This window comes from Girardinichthys multiradiatus, chromosome 2 (genome assembly GCF_021462225.1).
Source record: "Girardinichthys multiradiatus isolate DD_20200921_A chromosome 2, DD_fGirMul_XY1, whole genome shotgun sequence".
NCBI lineage: Eukaryota > Metazoa > Chordata > Actinopteri > Cyprinodontiformes > Goodeidae > Girardinichthys > Girardinichthys multiradiatus.
The window spans coordinates 5038798-5057901 of NC_061795.1; the positions used below are offsets into that span (position 1 = coordinate 5038798).

Genomic DNA, 19104 nt, shown 5'->3' on the forward strand with positions numbered 1-19104 from the left:
TACAGACACGTGGAGGCCACACACAATACTGAGCCTCATTTTGACTTGTTTTAAGGACATTACATCAAAGTTGGATCAGCCTGTAGTGTGTTTTTCCACTTTCATTTTGTGTGACTCCAAATCCAGGCCTCCATTGGTTAATAAATTTTATTGATGATTTTTGTGTGATTTTGTTGTCAGCACATTCAACTTTGTACAGAACAAAGTATTCAATGAGAATATTTCATTCATTCAGATCTAGGATGTGTTATTTGAGTGTTCCCTATATTTTTTTGAGCAGCGTATAAAATGTGCAGCAGAAGGGATAAGACGTGTTGTTGGAGTGAACCTGTCAAATATCGAAGCTTTTGAGTCAGGATGCCATTTATCCTAACTGGCAGGGGCCTACCTGCTAACACTATTTAGTGTACAGTCCTATGTACCCTTTCTGTCAATTTCACCCCTAAGAAAAAAACAGGAAACAACATTTTGAATAAGAAAATTGCCTTCTTAGCCTTGCAGTTCTTCATTCAGTTTACTCACTGAGACAGAAACCAAAATATTTGTCTATAGTAAGTGAAAAAAGCTATGATGCTGTGTATCATTCAACTTGTTTTTTAGCACAACACACACACCATGAACTGACCGTCCTCTAGTTGAGCATGCCAGGTGCTGCGAATGTGAAAAATGCTGAGATAAGAATGTCACTAGACCAGACCAGAACAGCAGAAGAAGCAGCATCAGCTCTCAAGTCCTGTAAACTCAACAGAGCAGCTTCAGGGGGAATGTGGCCACTGAAGCCTACAATGTTACTGTGCTTTATATGTGTATGCCTGGGTTTCAATTCAGTCGTTGTTTTTACATTTATTTTATTTGCAAGGATACTACCTTATGTTTGTTAGAACTTGTTTCCCCATCTGTCTCCCTCAGTCCAGTAGATTTCCACACCGTGCTTTTCCAAACGCCCACATTTCTCGTAACGATTACGTTTTTACACCTTATACCCTGCCTTGATCCGCAAATAAAATGGTTCCCTGCCAGCTCTTCTGTCTGCAGCAGAGCGGGCTGCAGGTGACGGTGGAGCGGCGGAGACGCCCTCCGCACCTACCCAGAGAAAAAAAACACCCCCGTAGGGTTCCCTCAGCGCCCTGGCATTATATGTCAGTCACGCACAAAGTTGAGGGCAACAACTTCCCTGAGAGGAACCCCAGTCCGTCCAGTTTGCCTCCAGCTCCACTTCCTATATTGTCACGTTCTGTTTGAACACGAGGATCAGATCGGAGCAGAATGACAGGAGAGCTGAAGGACGGCGACACGGAGGAGGTACAGTATGACTCGAATCCACTCACACCGTTGTTTTTCTTCATCTGTTTGCAGCTGACCTTTAGCTTTACTCACTTGGATGAGGATCATTAGCGTCTACGAGACAAAATTCCATTTCCATTCGGAGCGCAGTCACTCTTTTCCTGTGCCACCTTCAGCTGAACGCTTCGCAGAAGAAATGTGAAGATCTACAGACTAAAGCTCATTAACAGATGGACGGACTGCAGTTTTACGCAAATGCTTCAAATGGACATTTGGAGTTGTCTAATACAAGAGGAAACCTACGAATCTTTTTCAGTTAAAGAATTCACTCAATAATAACACTTCTAAAAAAATAGTACAACTATTTGAGCTGATTATAAATGTTTGTAAACTGAATTTAGACTGACAGGTTTACCGTAGAAAAGTAAGGAGGGATTTTACGCACAGCTTTTAAACGAACTAACACAAAACGAACATATGTTAAAATACCTTACATGACCTAATCCACTGGTAAGAGAAACAGATGGCGATATTTGCTCAGAATATGACACATTCAAGGAGAAACAGATATTTTTATGTGACAATACTTCGAATATGCGCTTTTACGCATTTTTAGAACAATGTTTCCACGTATAGTAACTGCTTTGGAGGGTGAATAGTGCCGCATTTCTAAAAATTTGCAAGGCATTTGAAACGTATTATATGTCTCATATATATTTTTTTCACAAAATCGGAAATAAATACAAGAAATAGGCAAATCCCAAATTATTTAAGTGTTTAATACTACTACTTCTTTAAATAGTTGCAGTAATATTAATAATAATGGAACAAATTATATTTATATAAAATATGATAGAAAATATTGATTAGAATATAAGTTCATTGCCCCTAACATCTGTTTAACCTATTGGTGCAGCAAGTTCATTTCTCACCAATCACCTTTAACCATAGCAGTATAAGTCCCATCTAACTGACATTTTACATCCCAAAAGGACAAAAGTTCAATAATCCAGTCATTCAGTCATTTTCTACCACTTCTTCCATAATGGGTCACGGGGAAGCTGGTGCCTGTCTCCAGCAGTCTATGGGCGGGAGGCGGGGTACACCCCGGACAGGAATAATCCAATAATTTTTTTTTTTTAATTGTTGATAATTAAAATTGGAAATCAAGACTTATATAAGACACATTTAATTAAATGTATAAATAATTAAACATATAATTTGTAAAAATATATATATATTTACTTAAAATAAGAAGGGTTACTGGCCAGATTCACTAAGACTTGGATATAGTTAAAAGTGATTGGCCTGAAATTGACTTGCAGTGCAGATTAACAAATCAGATGTTGGTGTCTAGTTGCCTATTTACAGTGACAGTTTAACATAGTTTATGGTGTGCTGTAGCACAGGAAACATAAAATAAATAAATACTTTGGTATGTCTTTGACCTATGATGAGTTCAAATTTGAAATACAGAGTTCCACATTTAATTATTTGATTGTGATGAATTTAAGAAATCACAAACACATTTAAAAACTTTGTGTACTTTAAAATTTTTGTTTTATATATTTATTTTCTATTTTAATGATAATATAGAGGGGGGAAAAAATAATGATTTTGTGACACTTCTGGCCTTCCATACTTTCAGGATATGGTGTTAATGCTATCTGGGTGGTGAGGACCCCTTGCGGCTAAACGCAGGGGTGTGGTGCTTCACTCTGCTCATTCTAAACCCATCCCTGTTTGTGGGGCAGGCTGGTTACTCAGCTCCAGTCTTACTGCCTTCACAGTGCGCTGCGCACTCTTCCCGCACCTCATCACGCTCCTCTCTTTTTTTCCTCCCCTACCTCTATCGTGATCCTCACAGGAGATTCTGCATTCGTTCATCCGGAAACAAGGGAACATTTACAAACCGAACAACAAAGACATGGAAAACGAAAGTTTGAACGAGAAGGCGATGGACGACGTCCACACCAAAGAGATCGACCTGGTCAACCGGGATCCAAAGCATATCAACGACGACGTTGTCAAGGTGAGTCAGATGTTATCTATCTGTTCCTGTTGAGCTCTAACTTCGGGGTTAAACATGTAACTTTTGTGTGTAATGTTGCTGCATATTAGATCTCACATGGAGACCTGTTGAAGAGATGTTCCAGGTGTTGGCACCGATTCCTATCAGTTTCATTTATTTCTAGGAACAATCTGGTGCGCCCCAGAGGCTGCGCGCTGCCTTTACAGCAGGGTTGCCCCTCACAGTCTTTCCCCTATTAGGAAGCAGTTTGGGATTGCAGCAGAACTCATTAAGGTGATCCGATGCAGTGCAGAGCTTTCAGACTTGACCATCCCGACTCCTCCGCTTCAAGAGAGGAAACATTACGAATTTCCTGTTGGTTGAACACACAGTTGGTGCGGCGCACGCCTTTCTGTTGGGAAAATGGAATTCTTTCCATAAGAGGAGCAGCCTGGAAGCAGCAGCACAAAGACTGTAAGTTTATTTGGTTTAAAGAGGAGCGGCGCGCTGGAAGCCACCTGACGCGCCTGTGAGCGCGCCCCCGCCCCTGACCCAGGCGCCCTTCTCTACTGCTGGGACAGTTTTTTACATCAGAGTGGGGTCAGGCAGCTCTCCACGTGGAGCAGCGCTCTGCCTGAACTGTGCCTTGTTAAAACAGGGAAACACCCAAGTAGCTGGTTGGTGTGAGGGGGGATCCCTCACCACTCCCAGTCCTCCTGCCTTTCCTGCCACTCAGGGGCGCCTCCAAAAGGTTTTGTAAGGGCTGGCCAGAAGGGGGCCGTTGATAGTTATGAGGTGGCACAGAAGTTCTGGAGTTTTATTTAGTAGCTACGATGGAGCTTAAAATATAGGTTTGATCAAAAAAGGATCTTGATTCTGTGCTGTGTTAGTTAATGGCCCATGCCTGCATACTCTCAAGTATGAAGACTTTCCTATGAATTATTTTAACCTAAAAATAATAACCTCAATCTTCAAATAAAATAAACTCTATAAGCAAACTTTAAAATGAAGTTAATTCCCCACTTGCTCCTGTGTCCTTCTTATCAGCTGGCTGAAAGTATGCTACAACAATTTCCCCTGGCTTAAAACGAGAGAAATTGGGGTGACTGGAAATAAGTCCTCTCACAAAAAACACAGACAGTCAATAAATGTTATAGATACCTTTATTATACATATAATGACTGATATGTTAGATTGTATTTTAGTAGCAAGACTAATTGTTTTTCTGTTTCAAATACCAGCAATATGATAATGTTATACGTGTTTGTCAAAACTATGGTTTTTATAACATGAAAAAAGTGAAATTGTAGTATTTTTACTGAAAGTTATATGATGATATAGTATATCATCCCTCGTCGTACTCGTTGTCTTCCGCCTATCCGGGACCGGGTTGCGGGGGCAGCAGACTCAGCAGAAACACCCAGACGTCCCTCTCCCCAGACACCTGGAGCGTTTCCAGGCCAGCCGAGAAACATAGTCCCTCCAGCGTCCCCTGGGCCTCCTCCCGGTGGGACGTGCCTGGAACACCTCCCGAGGAAGGCGTCCAGGAGGCATCCGGTATAGATGCCCGAGCCACCTCAACTGGCTCCTCTCGATGTGGAGGAGCAGCGGCTCTACTCCGAGCTCCTCTCGGATGGCCGAGCTCCTCACCCTATCTCTAAGGGAGTGCCCGGCCACCCTACGGAGGAAGCTCATTTCAGCCGCTTGTATCCGGGATCTCGTTCTTTCGGTCATGACCCAAAGTTCATGGCCATAGGTGAGGGTAGGAACGTAGACCGACCGGTAAATTGAGAGCTTTGCTTTTCGGCTCAGCTCTCTCTTCACCACAACGGACCGGCACAGTGCCCCCATATCATCCCATGTCTAATAATATAGCAGCCATAGTGAAACGTCAACAGTTTCTGCTCAGGTTTCAGTCACATTTGGGCCGGCTCTGCCTGCATGCCTGCACCTGAACCGGAGGAATTCATATCTGTTTTTGCGGTTTTTGTGGCTGGGTGCTGTCGGCTTTGACATCATTCCCTCCTGGGTGGTTACAGTCTTATGAGATTTCCTTCCTTGTCAAAGTTTTAAAGAAAAACATCTTGGCATAAAAGCTGGATAAGAAAAGCTTACATGTGCCTAAATTAAAAGTGATAAGCTCATTAGCTGTAAGAAAACGTTTCCAATCGATCAGGATTCGGATTTCACTTCAAAGACTTTGTTGTGTGGCTTCATCACATGTGAAATGCTGTTTTTACACAAGCTGTCATAAATTTCAGTATATATACAACATTGCTCTCATGTGACTTACTGCTTCACATGAAATGTTCTCTTTTAAAAGTCCCGTTCATGTTTATGAGAACGGAAACAGAAGCTTTTTGTGCACTGTTACATAGAAAAAGAAAGAGTCACACTTTTCATCAGTCAATTCTCAGGCATAACTTTTCCTCCTCTTCTGTCTTCACTTCTTCCAGCTCTCTGTCCTTCCTTCCCCTCCCATTGTGACAGTGAGTCAGACTCTCCCTCCAGTCTGGAAATAGAAAGCAGCTTTATGACAACCCCCCAAGCAAGTCAGTTGTTGAAATAATCTGAAATCTTCTACTGTAAAAAATGAGATTTGCAACATTTTGCTACTTGCACTTCTAAGTAATTCCTCGTGGATTTCGTCATAAAGTATTCAGTTTTATACGGCTGCTCTGAGGTGCGGTGAGGTCATGAAACAGCTCTTCTGAGTGGAAAGGTTGGAGTGCCGCAGGAAAAAACATAAGCAGGGAATCCCTTCCATCATACCACACACAGATCTTGGAGCACAGGGACGCACAGACACAAATGAGCAGCATTCTGATAAACTAAAATTACAGCTTGTTTCAATCACCTGGCCACATCAAACAGCTTAGCCTCGTATGCACTTTGAGACGGCAGAGCAAAGAGCATTTTTTCCCCCCATTCTTTTCCCTTTGGAGAAGATGTGGGTCTTATTATAGCAAACAGGAGGGGCTTAAGATCTGCGGAGTGGAACGCATCCACTGTAGAAAACTTTTTAAGAGGGAGCTGTGAGAAGCTACAGCAAGAGACTTGAAGCCCACAAGGTCATACTAAAATGAGAGAGAAGGCTTATTTGCACTGCTGTGTTAACGTTCTCTGTTTCCTGCTTCAAAGGCATCTGGGTATTTAGTCAGGATTAAAAGATGAAAGGGACGAATCTCTTTCTGGTTCAGGATGCATTCTGATTGCAACCAGTAGCAAAACTCCACTACAATGCAAATCACAAATCAGAGTCAAGTGACTCAGGAACAAACTCTTTCAAATCCAACATGGCTGCCATCTTCTAAAATGGTGACGGAGGACAAAACTTAATTTATAGACATTGAACTTTATCCACATTTTGTCATATTGCTAACATGAGCTTCAGTGTAGTTTATATGGATTTTTGTGGTGTGTTATTTATTGATGTTATATATTTTGTGTCACGCATAATTCTGAATTTGAAGAAAAGTGACACATGGTTTTCAAAATATTTTACAAATAAAAATCAGAAAGGTGTTCCCTGCTTTTGTAATCAGCCACACTGACCCTGTCACCCTTAAATAAAATCCAAGTAGTTGCCTTCAGAAGGAACCTAATTTAAAATAGAACCCTCCTGTTTGATTCCCTGAGAACACCTGTGATGCTTTCATCATCAAGTTTCACCATGAGGATGATGTGTTAATGGTAATGTGCAGTGTCAGTTTTCTGCCACATGCAACATTTTGCATGTAGTTTGATGTTGGTCTCTTCTGACCAGAGCACTTTCTTCCACATGCTGTGTGCTGTCTGGTGTGTTCCTTGGTCATTGTGATGCTGTTTGTTGACTAAATACCTGTATTTACACAGAGATGAAATTACACATGGGTGGATGCACTTTCATACAAACACATCGTCCTCAATGTAAAAGATAGTGGTGGTAGCATCCTGCAGGAGCAACTTAGGTGGACCCTATTTACTAATTAGGTAACCTCTAAAGGCATTTTGTTTTAATTTTATGTAGGAGTATGGCGCAAAAGGGGCTAAATAAAGATGCACCCCACACTTTAAATTAAATTAAAATGAAAACCATCCATCATAACCTTTAATTTCACAATGCTATGTTCTACTGTCTGTTGGCCTATCACATACTATTTGAATAAAATACATTGAAGGCTGCAACATGAGAAAAACAAAAATTGCAAGAGATGAATACATTTGCATATGTAATCCAGCTAAGTGTGCAAAATAATTTTAAAACAAATTAGCTTATTGTCCATCTCCACAGCCAGTAATTCTAATCTCTGCCTCCATTCAAACAAATATTTATTTCTCCCTGACTGTCTGTTAATGCACTATAGTGTGACCATCACCTCCAGGGACCCACTTTGTCCACTCAAGCATAGCTGGCAGCCTGAAGATAGAGCTCTGGTAATAGCACTTGGCTGTATTTACTCAATAATATAGTTACCCTGCCAACCGGTCACATGCTTACCATCAGACTCAATTGTTTCATATCAAACTTCCCACTGCCCTGCAGCGTTCCACACCTACAAACTCCTAATGGAGAATCTCTGTAGTCCTTTGTCTCAGAAATATTCCCCATAAGGCACTTCACAGTTGATCATACTAAAGAAGTTATTTTTTTCATTAAGCTGGAGGTAAAATGTGTTCCCCTCCAAATTTCACTAAATAACAAATAAAATAGTATATCTTACTTGTCAGATGGCAAAGACACAAATCTAACTCTGGTGTACCTAATTGACTGACCTTCTGTCGATGGGTCCAGAATGCTTTGTAAGCAGCAAAAGCTGAACCGCTTTACCCGATGAAGCTGAACCGTCTCCACCACCCTGCCGTGGCTGTGTTTTTGACTCTTTACAGAATGCCTCTCATTTAGTTTCAAACAAAGTTGTGGAAACTGCCGCAGTTAGTCCACTCTAAGATTTATAGCAGTGGAAAATTTAAATGGTTGATGGGCTGGTTTATGTGGCTGCTTTCTGAGCTCGACCAGAGGGTGCTGTGAAGGAAGTTCTGTGTTGCTGCTGCAGCCGCTTAGAGTGAAGGGCTTCACAAGCTTCTGCGTCAAAGAAGACATCTATCTCAGTCTGGAGATGTGAAATGTGCTCAGCTAAAACAATGTTCATGGAAAAGCTTTTATTTCTCTTATTATATTTCAGTGGTTGGTTGCCTGACCCCAGCTGTCAATTGACAAGAGGTAGCACTCATTCTAGAAATGTGACCAGTTCATTACAGGTACACAAGGTGACAAATACTCACACCATTTAGAATCTCCAATTGACCTAACGTGTGTTCAGAAACCAGAGTGTCAGCAGAAAACCCATACATGCACAGGGACAGCATGCGAACTGCCCACAGAAAGGCCTCAGCTGGGAATTAAACCCATAACATTCTTGCTGCAAGGCAAAGGGTCATAACTGTGTTGCAGTGCCACTCCCTATAGTAAGAAAATATGCCAAAAATATGTATATATGTTTCTCTTATTATTCATAGTTACAGTTGTTGCAGATAATATAATCTTTTACCATGTTAGCAGTGATGAGCACAAATCGATCATTGGTAGACCAACACCCCTTCCACTGGACACTGGTCACCCAAATTGTAATATGCACATTTCTGTACAACTGTGAAGAAAACAAAATGCATGTATAAAGTATACAGTTGAACCTAAATATTTACCTACACTATATAAAAATGATCATCTTTATTCCTCACTGTCTGACATTAAAGGAAACCATTCCTGGTTTTAGGTCAATTAGAATGATCAACATTAGTTCCATTTGACAGATCCCATAATACTATTTTTTATTGCTTTTTTCAAAGTCGGAAGGTTATGCCATAAATAATTTGTGAAAGCCCAGATGGTGATGTCATGAGTCTCTATGTTGGTACACCTGTAGACTTATTTCAAGGCAATATATCAAGCACATTGCTTCATTGTGTAACAACATGGAATCTAAGGAAATCTGGCAAGATATCAGGAAGAAAATTGTAAACCTCCACAAGTCTGTTTCATCCCTGAGTACGATTTCCGGATACCTAAAGTTATGAAACTCATTTGGAGTTCTGTGTCCCAGAGATAACTGCGTGTTCATGTAATATGGGAGTCCAAAGGCCTAACACCTTGTAATGATGCTGGCTGAAGATGATAATTAAGTGTTTTTATTGACAATGAAGTAAATTCTGTACTGAAATAAGCTTAAAGGACACAACAAGAAGAAGTCATTGCCCTAAAAGCAAATTAAAAGGCCAAATCACAGTGATACAGATTTTCAGGTGACATGCCCTGTGGTCTGATAAAACAAAAATAACAGTGTTTAGACATAATGACCATTTTAAGATCTGGAGAAAAATTGGGGAAAGCTTCTAATCCTGAGAACAATATTGCAACTGTGAACTACAAGGGTGGCAGCATAGTGCTGTGTGGATTCCTTGGTGCAAGAGGAAAAGATGTATTTCTTAGAAAGATGGTGTCATGAGGTAGGATCGTTATGAGGAAATAGTAAAGTTAAAGCATGGGCACAAATGGGACTTCTAAATGTTCAATGACCAGAACCATACAACCAAATCAGTAAAACAGTGGCTTATCTTAGTCCCATTGAAAATTTGTTGGCAGAGGTGGAAGGGTTATGTCTGTAGGAATAAACCAAAATTCCTTGTGAGATGCTTGTGGACCTGAACAATTTGCCATCAATGAAGAAACCCTCAATTCCGATCTCTAGTTGAGAATGTAGAGGGAGAATTTTCAGCCATCAGTTCATGACCTTAACCTTAATTGAACATGGGTTATGCAGCTGGGATAATGATCCATAGCACACACCAGGCCCCCCTCTAAATAACAAACAAAAACAAAATGAAGGTTTTGGAGTGACCCAGACAAAGCCCAGATATCCAATTATCCAATGTAGATAATTTAAAACAATTCTGTAAGGAAGAGTTGGCAAAAAATTATTCCATAGAGATGTGAAAGGATCAATGCTAGTTGTTGTAAAACGCTTTTGATGATAGTTGCTGCCACCAAGGATGGCTATCAGATATTAGGTTTTGATGGCTTTGCTTTATCACATTCAAGCAGGATGGTATAGCTTTTTTTCTCCCTTAATAAATGAAAACATCATGTGAAAACTGATTTTTATATTTACTGTATGTGTTTAACTGCATGAACTCTTCCCACATGCAAACACTCACAACACAGCAGTCACTAAGCGCTTGCCTTCTAGGGAAAATGTACTTTTTTCTCTATAAAGGAGCTAAAGTAAGTCATAAAAGTTTCTTTGTTTACAGGGTGTTCGCTCCCAAATAGAAGACAATTTTATAATGCCAGATAGATGTGTGTTCAGTTCAAATTTGTAAAACAAAAAACTGAGATATTAAGTTTAAAGTTCTCCAAAAGAGTTAATGCCACTCCTAAATGTGCTCACATTCATGCACAACACTGTTCAGAAGATGTTTCCTTACATGGAAAAGGCAGATAATTTTGTGCAAAACTACAGGGAATTTATAGTTTGCAATGAAGCACAGTGCATCCAATCCTCAATGTGCACAAACTTCTAAAACAGTGGAAACTCTCCCCCAAAAAACTGCTATGTTTGCATAACACAACGTGTGTCCATGCTCCCCAATCCCTAAAATGGCCTACCAATACTAGCAAGCATATAAGATTTGGTGTTGTCTAAATCAGTGTTACTATTACTGTTCCAGCTGAAGGATAATTATTGGTCACTTTTGCTCTTGTCCAATGATCTTAAAATGGTCAGTCTATACCAAGACCTTTCCTTAATGTCAACAGTTGTATAAGCAGGCCTCCAATCTTTAAACAGTTGGGTCAGTTAGAAATTAAGCACTTTTCTGTTTGACTGTCAGTGGGACACTGCGGATTATCCTTATGATTTATTGATATTATGGCCATTAGCCCTTTAGCGGCTCATACACCCTCTTTGACAAAGCCCAGTCTCCATGGAACTGGAAAATAAACATTGAATCATAAGCTCAGGAGCCAGTGAAGAGGAAGAGAGACAGAATGGAGGCAGAATAAGCTTGGTGATGGCATGTTTTTTTCTCCTTAAACAGCACAGGTCAGGTGTCGAACACCAGCAGGGAGCCTCCTGCTAAAAAGCTGAGGGAGTCAGAAGAAGCACGTTCCTCTGCTTCTCGTTCATGGCAGGTGATGAAAGGATCAGTGCCACTCAAACACAGCTGGAATGTCTTATTCTTTCTGTTGTTAGTTCAATCAATTACTGTTCAGAAGGCTCTGGAGACATAACCTGAAGCTGATTTGAAAGAAAAAACAAAGCAGATACCAGAGATAGTGTGTGTTTGCAAGTGTGTCTGTGTGTGCAGAAATTGGTATTTTGGGTTGGGCAGATGTTGGACTGCGTACCAGCCACAGCAGGGAGAGATATAAATCTTGTCAGGAATCCCACCCTGCAATTCAGCAGAACTGACACTTTAACAAGGACTGAAGCAGCTGATTTATGTTGGAATAATGAGTTCAGACTATTAAGTCTGTCTGGTGGTTTCATTTGCACCATATCAGGGCTCTTGTGCAACCTATTTCTCAATGGTAGAAGACAATTGATGAATGACAGTAATTAGCACAGCTCAATGTGCTGCTTTTTAGAGTGTAAGTTTTAACATCGGTATATAAAGGGCTAGTTCACCGATATGTAGGAAAAGCCTCGTATTTAAAACTAAAATACACTGCCTGGCCAAAAAAAAGTCGCCACCAAAAATAAAAAAAGGTCACACACTCTAATATTTCATTGTACTACCTTTAGCTTTGATTACGGCACCCATTCGTTGTCATTGTTTCGATAAGCTTCTGGAATGTCACAAGATTTATTTCAACCCAGTGTTGCATAGGTTTTTCACCAAGATCTTGCATTGATGATGGTAGAGTCTGACCACTGCGCAAAGCCTTCTCCAGCACATCCCAAAGATTGTCAATGGGGTTGAGGTCTGGACTCTGTGGTGGCCAATCCATGTGTGAGAATGATGTCTCATGCTCCCTAAACCACTCTTTCACAATTTGACCCCGATGAATCCTGGCATTGTCATCTTGGAATATGCCTGTGCCATCAGGGAAGAAAAAATCCATTGATGGAATAACCTGGTCATTCAGTATATTCAGGTAGTCAGCTGACCTCATTCTTTGAACACATACTGTTGCTGAGCCCAGACCTGACCACCTGCAGCAACCCCAGATCATAGCATTGCCCCCACAGGCTTGTACAGTAGGCACTAGGCATGATGAGTACATCACTTCACCTGCCTCTCTTCTTACCCTGATGCGCCCATCACTCTGGAACAGGGTAAATCTGGACTCATCAGACCATATGACCTTCTTCCATTGCTCCGGAGTACAACCTTTATGCTCCTTAGCAAACTGAAGCCTTTTTTTCCGGTTAGCCACTGATTAGTTGTTTTCTTAAGGCTACACAGCTGTTCAGTCCCAATCCTTTGAGTTCTCTTTGCATTGTGCGTGTGGAAATGCCCTTACTTTCACTATTAAACATAGCCTGAAGTTCTACTCTTGTTTTTCTTCGATTTGATTTCACCAAACGTTTAAGTGATCGCAATCATTCAGGATTTTTTTCAGGCCACATTTCTTCCTCAAAGACAATGGGTCCCCACTATCCTTCTAGTTTTTAATAATGCGTTGGACAGTTCTTAACCCATTTTGGTAGTTTCTGCAATCTCCTTAGATGTTCTCTCTGCTTGATGCATGTCAATGATTTGACCCTTCTGAAACAGACTGACATCTTTTCCACGACCAAAAGATGTGTCTTTCGACAAGGTTGCTTAAGAAACGAGAAGCAACTTATTCCATCAGTTGGGGTTCAATAACTTGTTGACAGCTGAAACATAATCGCCCATGCAGTAATTATCCAATGGGAGGCTCGTACCTATTTGCTTAGTTAAATCCAGGTGGCAATGCTGTAATGGAACATCTGAGGGTCCTTACCCAGCCAGACCATAAAATCCAATATCGCTGCCAAACATATAAATCTAGTGAAAGTTGTAGTAGCAGGATGGGGCAGTGGCGCCGTGGTAGAGCACATGGCTATGTGCAGATAGGCTTCGGCCCTTGACCCATTCACCCACCCCCCCAACCCCCCCAATTTGCTGTCAGCCTACTTTTATCAAAAATGACAAAATAAAGGCCTAGTGTCACACATAGTACTGTGCTAATAATAATTTATCTGGAAACAGAGCCAAACAATTAACTGATCCCACCGGCTTTCTCACTTCCAATACAGGTCCTTCTCAAAATATTAGCATATTGTGATAAAGTACATTATTTTCCATAATGTCATGATGAAAATTTAACATTCATATATTTTAGATTCATTGCACACTAACTGAAATATTTCAGGTCTTTTATTGTCTTAATACGGATGATTTTGGCATACAGTTCATGAAAACCCAAAATTCCTATCTCACAAAATTAGCATATCATTAAAAGGGTCTCTAAACGAGCTATGAACCTAATCATCTGAATCAACGAGTTATCTCTAAACACCTGCAAAAGATTCCTGAGGCCTTTAAAACTCCCAGCCTGGTTCATCACTCAAAACCCCAATCATGGGTAAGACTGCCGACCTGACTGCTGTCCAGAAGGCCACTATTGACACCCTCAAGCAAGAGGGTAAGACACAGAAAGAAATTTCTGAACAAATTGGCTGTTCCCAGAATGTTGTATCAAGGCACCTCAGTGGGAAGTCTGTGGGAAGAAAAAAGTGTGGCAGAAAACGCTGCACAACGAGAAGAGGTGACCGGACCCTGAGGAAGATTGTGGAGAAGGGCCGATTCCAGATCTTGGGGGACCTGCAGAAGCAGTGGACTGAGTCTGGAGTAGAAACATCCAGAGCCACCGTGCACAGGCGTGTGCAGGAAATGGGCTACAGGTGCCGCATTCCCCAGGTCAAGCCACTTTTGAACCAGAAACAGTGGCAGAAGCGCCTGACCTGGGCTACAGAGAAGCAGCACTGGACTGTTGCTCAGTGGTCCAGAGTACTTCTTTTGGATGAAAGCAAATTCTGCATGTCATTCGGAAATCAAGGTGCCAGAGTCTGGAGGAAGACTGGGGAGAAGGAAATGCCAAAAGGCCAGAAGTCCAGTGTCAAGTACCCACAGTCAGTGATGGTCTGGGGTGCCGTGTCAGCTGCTGGTGTTGGTCCACTGTGTTTTATCAAGGGCAGGGTCATTGCAGCTAGCTATCAGGAGATTGTGGAGCACTTCATGCTTCCATCTGCTGAAAAGCTTTATGGAGATGAAGATTTCATTTTTCAGCACGACCTGGCACCTGCTCACAGTGCCAAAACCACTGGTAAATGGTTTACTGATCATGGTATCACTGTGCTCAATTGGCCTGCCAACTCTCCTGACCTGAACCCCATAGAGAATCTGTGGGATATTGTGAAGAGAACATTGAGAGACTCAAGTCCCAACACTCTGGATGAGCTAAAGGCCGCTATCAAAGCATCCTGGGCCTCCATAAGACCTCAGCAGTGCCACAGGCTGATTGCCTCCATGCCACGCCGCATTGAAGCCAAAGGATTCCCAACCAAGTATTGAGTGCATAACTGTACATGATTATTTGAAGGTTGACGTTTTTTGTATTAAAAACCCTTTTCTTTTATTGGTCGGATGAAATATGCTAATTTATGTGAGATAGGAATTTTGGGTTTTCATGAGCTGTATGCCACAATCATCCGTATTAAGACAATAAAAGACCTGAAATATTTCAGTTAGTGTGCAATGAATCTAAAATATATGAATGTTAAATTTTCATCATGACATCATGGAAAATAATTAACTTTATCACAATATGCTAATATTTTGAGAAGGACCTGTAGAAACACTGTAAGGAGTTTTGTGACTTAATGGTGTATAATATGAATCGATTTTAATGGAGCATTAGGATGATTTTTTTCGGCTTGTCTCTTATTCAAGGAGGGCTACAACAGGTCAGCTCAACTTGCACTCAGACTTGGCAGAGTTTTTGCTGCGGATGTCCTTCCTGACACAATCAGACCCTGCTTCACCACGAAGGGAATACAATATACATTGTTTTTAATATCAAAAACATTATTACCAATAAATCATCTAACATTATTATTTCCCCTTACTTTACAAAAGCTCACAAATGTTCAAACAGTTTAAGACTATGGCTCAATTACTTGATCGGATGTTTGCCAATTGTTATTCTGATGGTAATGATTACCCTTTGGTGACCTGCGTTTCTTTTTTAGCACCCCCCACCCCCCAAAAAATTGCTCGTGAGAAATCTCTGTTTATTGTTTCTCCAACACTGAAATAGAATCTCCGCCCTTGACTGTGAGTTTGCATCTGCCGTTCGTGCTTCATCTCTTAATAGGTGATTATGCTACTGGCTGTGCTTTCCCTTCAAAAACAGCTTTTTATTTTTTGTTGCTGTTTTCAGTTTCAGGAATTAACCTCTCAGAACATAAACTTACTCATTACCTTTTTTCATTCATGTCAGCACCATAGCTGGGGCTATTTGTTTTAAGGTTTAGTTTGAAGAATAATGTAAGCAGTATGCCTTTGATTTGAGAAAATATTATCTTTTACAGTTTTTAAAGGTAAAGATAGAATATTGCACAATAACGAATGTGACTTTTTCACCTAAACCAAACTAGATCATGGTCTGGATGGGATAATCATTTAGGGCTCATTGCTTGAACAACTACCACTTTAAATTAAGTTGTTAACTTGCGTGACATCAGTAAAATGTAACTTTAAATATGTTGTTTTCAAAACCTCTTTCGTCAACAGTTTTGGACTTTTAATAAATCAATCAAGTGTTTACTAACATCTTCTTTCTTCTGTCCTTCTCTTCAGGTGGACTTTGAAGACATCATCGCAGAGCCTGCAGGAACCTACAGCTTTGATGGTGTGTGGAAAGCCAGCTTCACCACCTTTACCGTTACCAAGTACTGGTGCTACCGACTGCTAACGGCACTGGTCGGCATCCCCCTGGCACTGATCTGGGGAATCTTCTTCGCCATCCTTTCCTTTGTGCATATCTGGGCTGTGGTGCCTTGCGTGAAGAGCTACCTTATCGAGACCCACTGCATCAGCCGCGTCTACTCAATCTTCGTGCACACCTTCTGCGACCCATTGTACGAGGCCATGGGCAAGTGCTTTAGCAACATCCGGGTCAGCACAATAAAGAAGGTGTAGGATCCTGAAACATGAGGAAAGAGGAGTGTTATTTGAAATTACAGGAGGGAGGAAAGGTGAAATGGAGCAAAGTAAATGGAGAGAAAAGTTCTCTCCATGGTGGTTTAACCAACCAGGTGGGCACAGAAAATTCAAAGGGTATTTCTTCTGGGTTTTTCCAGATTTTTTTCTTTGTTTGTTTTTTTACACCTTCCTGTTACTTTCGTCAAGCAAGCAGTCTAGAAAACTTCATATCTTCTCTTTAGTTCTGTAGAGTCCTTCCATGTGTAATTTGTGTGAGGAGAAAGAGGTCAGGGTTTACTGCTGTCATCTCTCCACCTTTTTCGAATTTGCTGTTTTGGACCCGTAGGCCTGGGTGCGGTGGTCAGGTGCCAGTGGGTCGTGAGGTTCAAACCAGAGATAAAGAGCAAGCTCTGCCGGATTCTGTCTGACTCAACAAACATGTAACAGGCGCTCGCTCTGAGCGACACAACAGCAATCTCGTGCTGCCATTCCATAACCTCCAATCCCCCCAAACATTCTCATTCACCAACCATCCCCCCCTTGCCCTCCTCCTTCTCCCTGGCAGTCTGACACACTGAGCCCGCCCATCTTGCTTGCGCACACCTGTGTTTCCTTGTCCTCCATCACGCCCCTACGCTGCCTCTAGTTGTAGAAGCCATCTCCTGTAAGCACTCCCTCTCTCTCCACTGCCTTGTTCCTACACCCTATTCAACAACCTCCATTCTGCACCACAGATTTCATCACCAGTGCCTTCATAGCCACAGATATGTGTGTAACAGAGGATATTTCTGAACTGTGCCTGCATTTTTCACCTTTTTTAGAGATATTTCCACTTTCTGTTGTTCACATTACATAATTCCAGAGTGCCTTTGAATATGAAGAGCTTTGAGGGTTTTCTAATTCTTTTAAATGTCGTTGCTTAAATATGCTACATGTGCTGTATGTGTGGTTATGTAAAAAGCAATGGCCCTATATTCCAGTGCACCAATCTCTGGGAAAGTATTAACATGTCCTTTCTTTCTTTAGCACTGCAATTTGAACTTAGACTGTACCAGATTGAGCTTGTGTGAAACCTTTTGTGCTATTTTCACAGGATAATGCTATGGAATTAAGGCAATGTGAGGCAGAATATATGCTTTTTTTGGATGCATTTTTATCTTTTACATGAACTCCTTGGTGCACCCTCACCCTGTTTTTGCCCCCTGCTCTGCTTCTCATCTGTGTATGTGATGCAGAGAAGCCCGTCCCACCCCGGAGAAGGGTGGATCCACGGACTGGATGGGGTAACTGGGCTGGTATTGGGTTGGAGTTCTGTTTTATTGAGAAACTAAGCTCGCTTTAAATGTCTGCCACCTTCAGTTTATCTGGTGTCTTTTCACAGAATTTGATATAGCGTCTTGGCACCTGTTTTGTTTTTTTGAAAATGAGCTTTTAAGTTCTGAAAGTAACATTTTTTCTCTGTAAGAAATCATTTTTCTCTCTTCTTTTTATGTACATTATCACGCTGTGCACAAATAAAATTTAATATAATCAATTCTGCAATTGTTTATTCTTACTATTTTTCTGCCAGGTCCCTCTTGGAAAACAGAGATTTTTAATCTCAACAAGGCTTTACCTAGGAAAAAAAAATGAAGCTCTTACATTTTTTATCACCAAGGCAGAGTAAGCAACAACTTCTGCCTCTTTAAGAAAGTGAAGATATAACAGTGGCATTTTTGTTCTCTTTTACTTGTGATATTGAGTCATAGCAAATCTAATTGTGTAATGATTCATGCAGGATAGTTGGTAACTGTTTTTTTTTTCCCCTCTGCTGTGCCACATGTAGACAGATGAAGCTGCTTTGGGCAAATCTGGAGCCACTGCAAAATGATTTCCAGTTGCAGTGCTCTTCAAGCTGCAGTATTTGTATGTAAGTCTGTTCCGGTAAGGTCAAAATCCTGAGTACAAAAGCTTTGTATTTCCAAGACTGGCATTATGTATCCATGGATACAAGAAAAAAACAAATAAACATGTTGAGCAATGTTCATGGGACTGGAAGGCAGTTAACTGTACTCAGGTTGATTTTCACTAAAACTAAGCACATGATTATTCAGCCTGAGGCAAACCGCCATCTGAAGATACACCTTGCTTCCTGACATTAACATTACATAAATAAGTCAAACATTTATAGAGGAAGAAGAGCTGAGAAAATGCAATCCTGTCATGAAGAAACAGGTCATAATTATTGTTAAATTGAAATGCGCACCACAGACTTGGAGAGGTGGTTGGTCCTACACCTAGGTCAAAGTGCACCAGGCAAGTTGGGGTCAGTTATGTCTCAAGCGAAGTTTCAAGTATCTTGGTGGATCCTTCATGAGGATGGTAGGATGGACAGGGGCTTCATCTGCAGTAAAATGGATGTTGCTGTTGTGGTAAAGAAAGAGCTGAGCTCTAAAGCAAAGCTATTGATTTACCGGTCCAGTTACACTTTGACTGAAACTACTAGGTCCCGATATAAGCAGCTGAAATGAGCTTTCTCTGTGGGTGGAGCACCCTGAGCTATAGGCTGAGGAGCTCCATCATCTGAGGAAAGCTCGGAATACAGCCTCTGCTCC

At 41.2% G+C, this 19104-nt stretch overlaps 1 protein-coding gene across 1 annotated transcript; it reads left to right on the forward strand.

The window, feature by feature from the left end:
• The first annotated feature begins 1044 nt into the window (after positions 1 to 1044).
• cav1 (caveolin 1) lies at positions 1045 to 18044 on the forward strand. Its single transcript, XM_047354169.1, has 3 exons — positions 1045 to 1302; positions 3152 to 3316; positions 16166 to 18044. Exons 1-3 carry the CDS (start codon positions 1267 to 1269, stop codon positions 16505 to 16507), a joined length of 543 nt encoding a protein of 180 aa, XP_047210125.1. The 5' UTR covers positions 1045 to 1266; the 3' UTR covers positions 16508 to 18044.
• The last annotated feature ends 1060 nt before the right edge of the window (positions 18045 to 19104 follow it).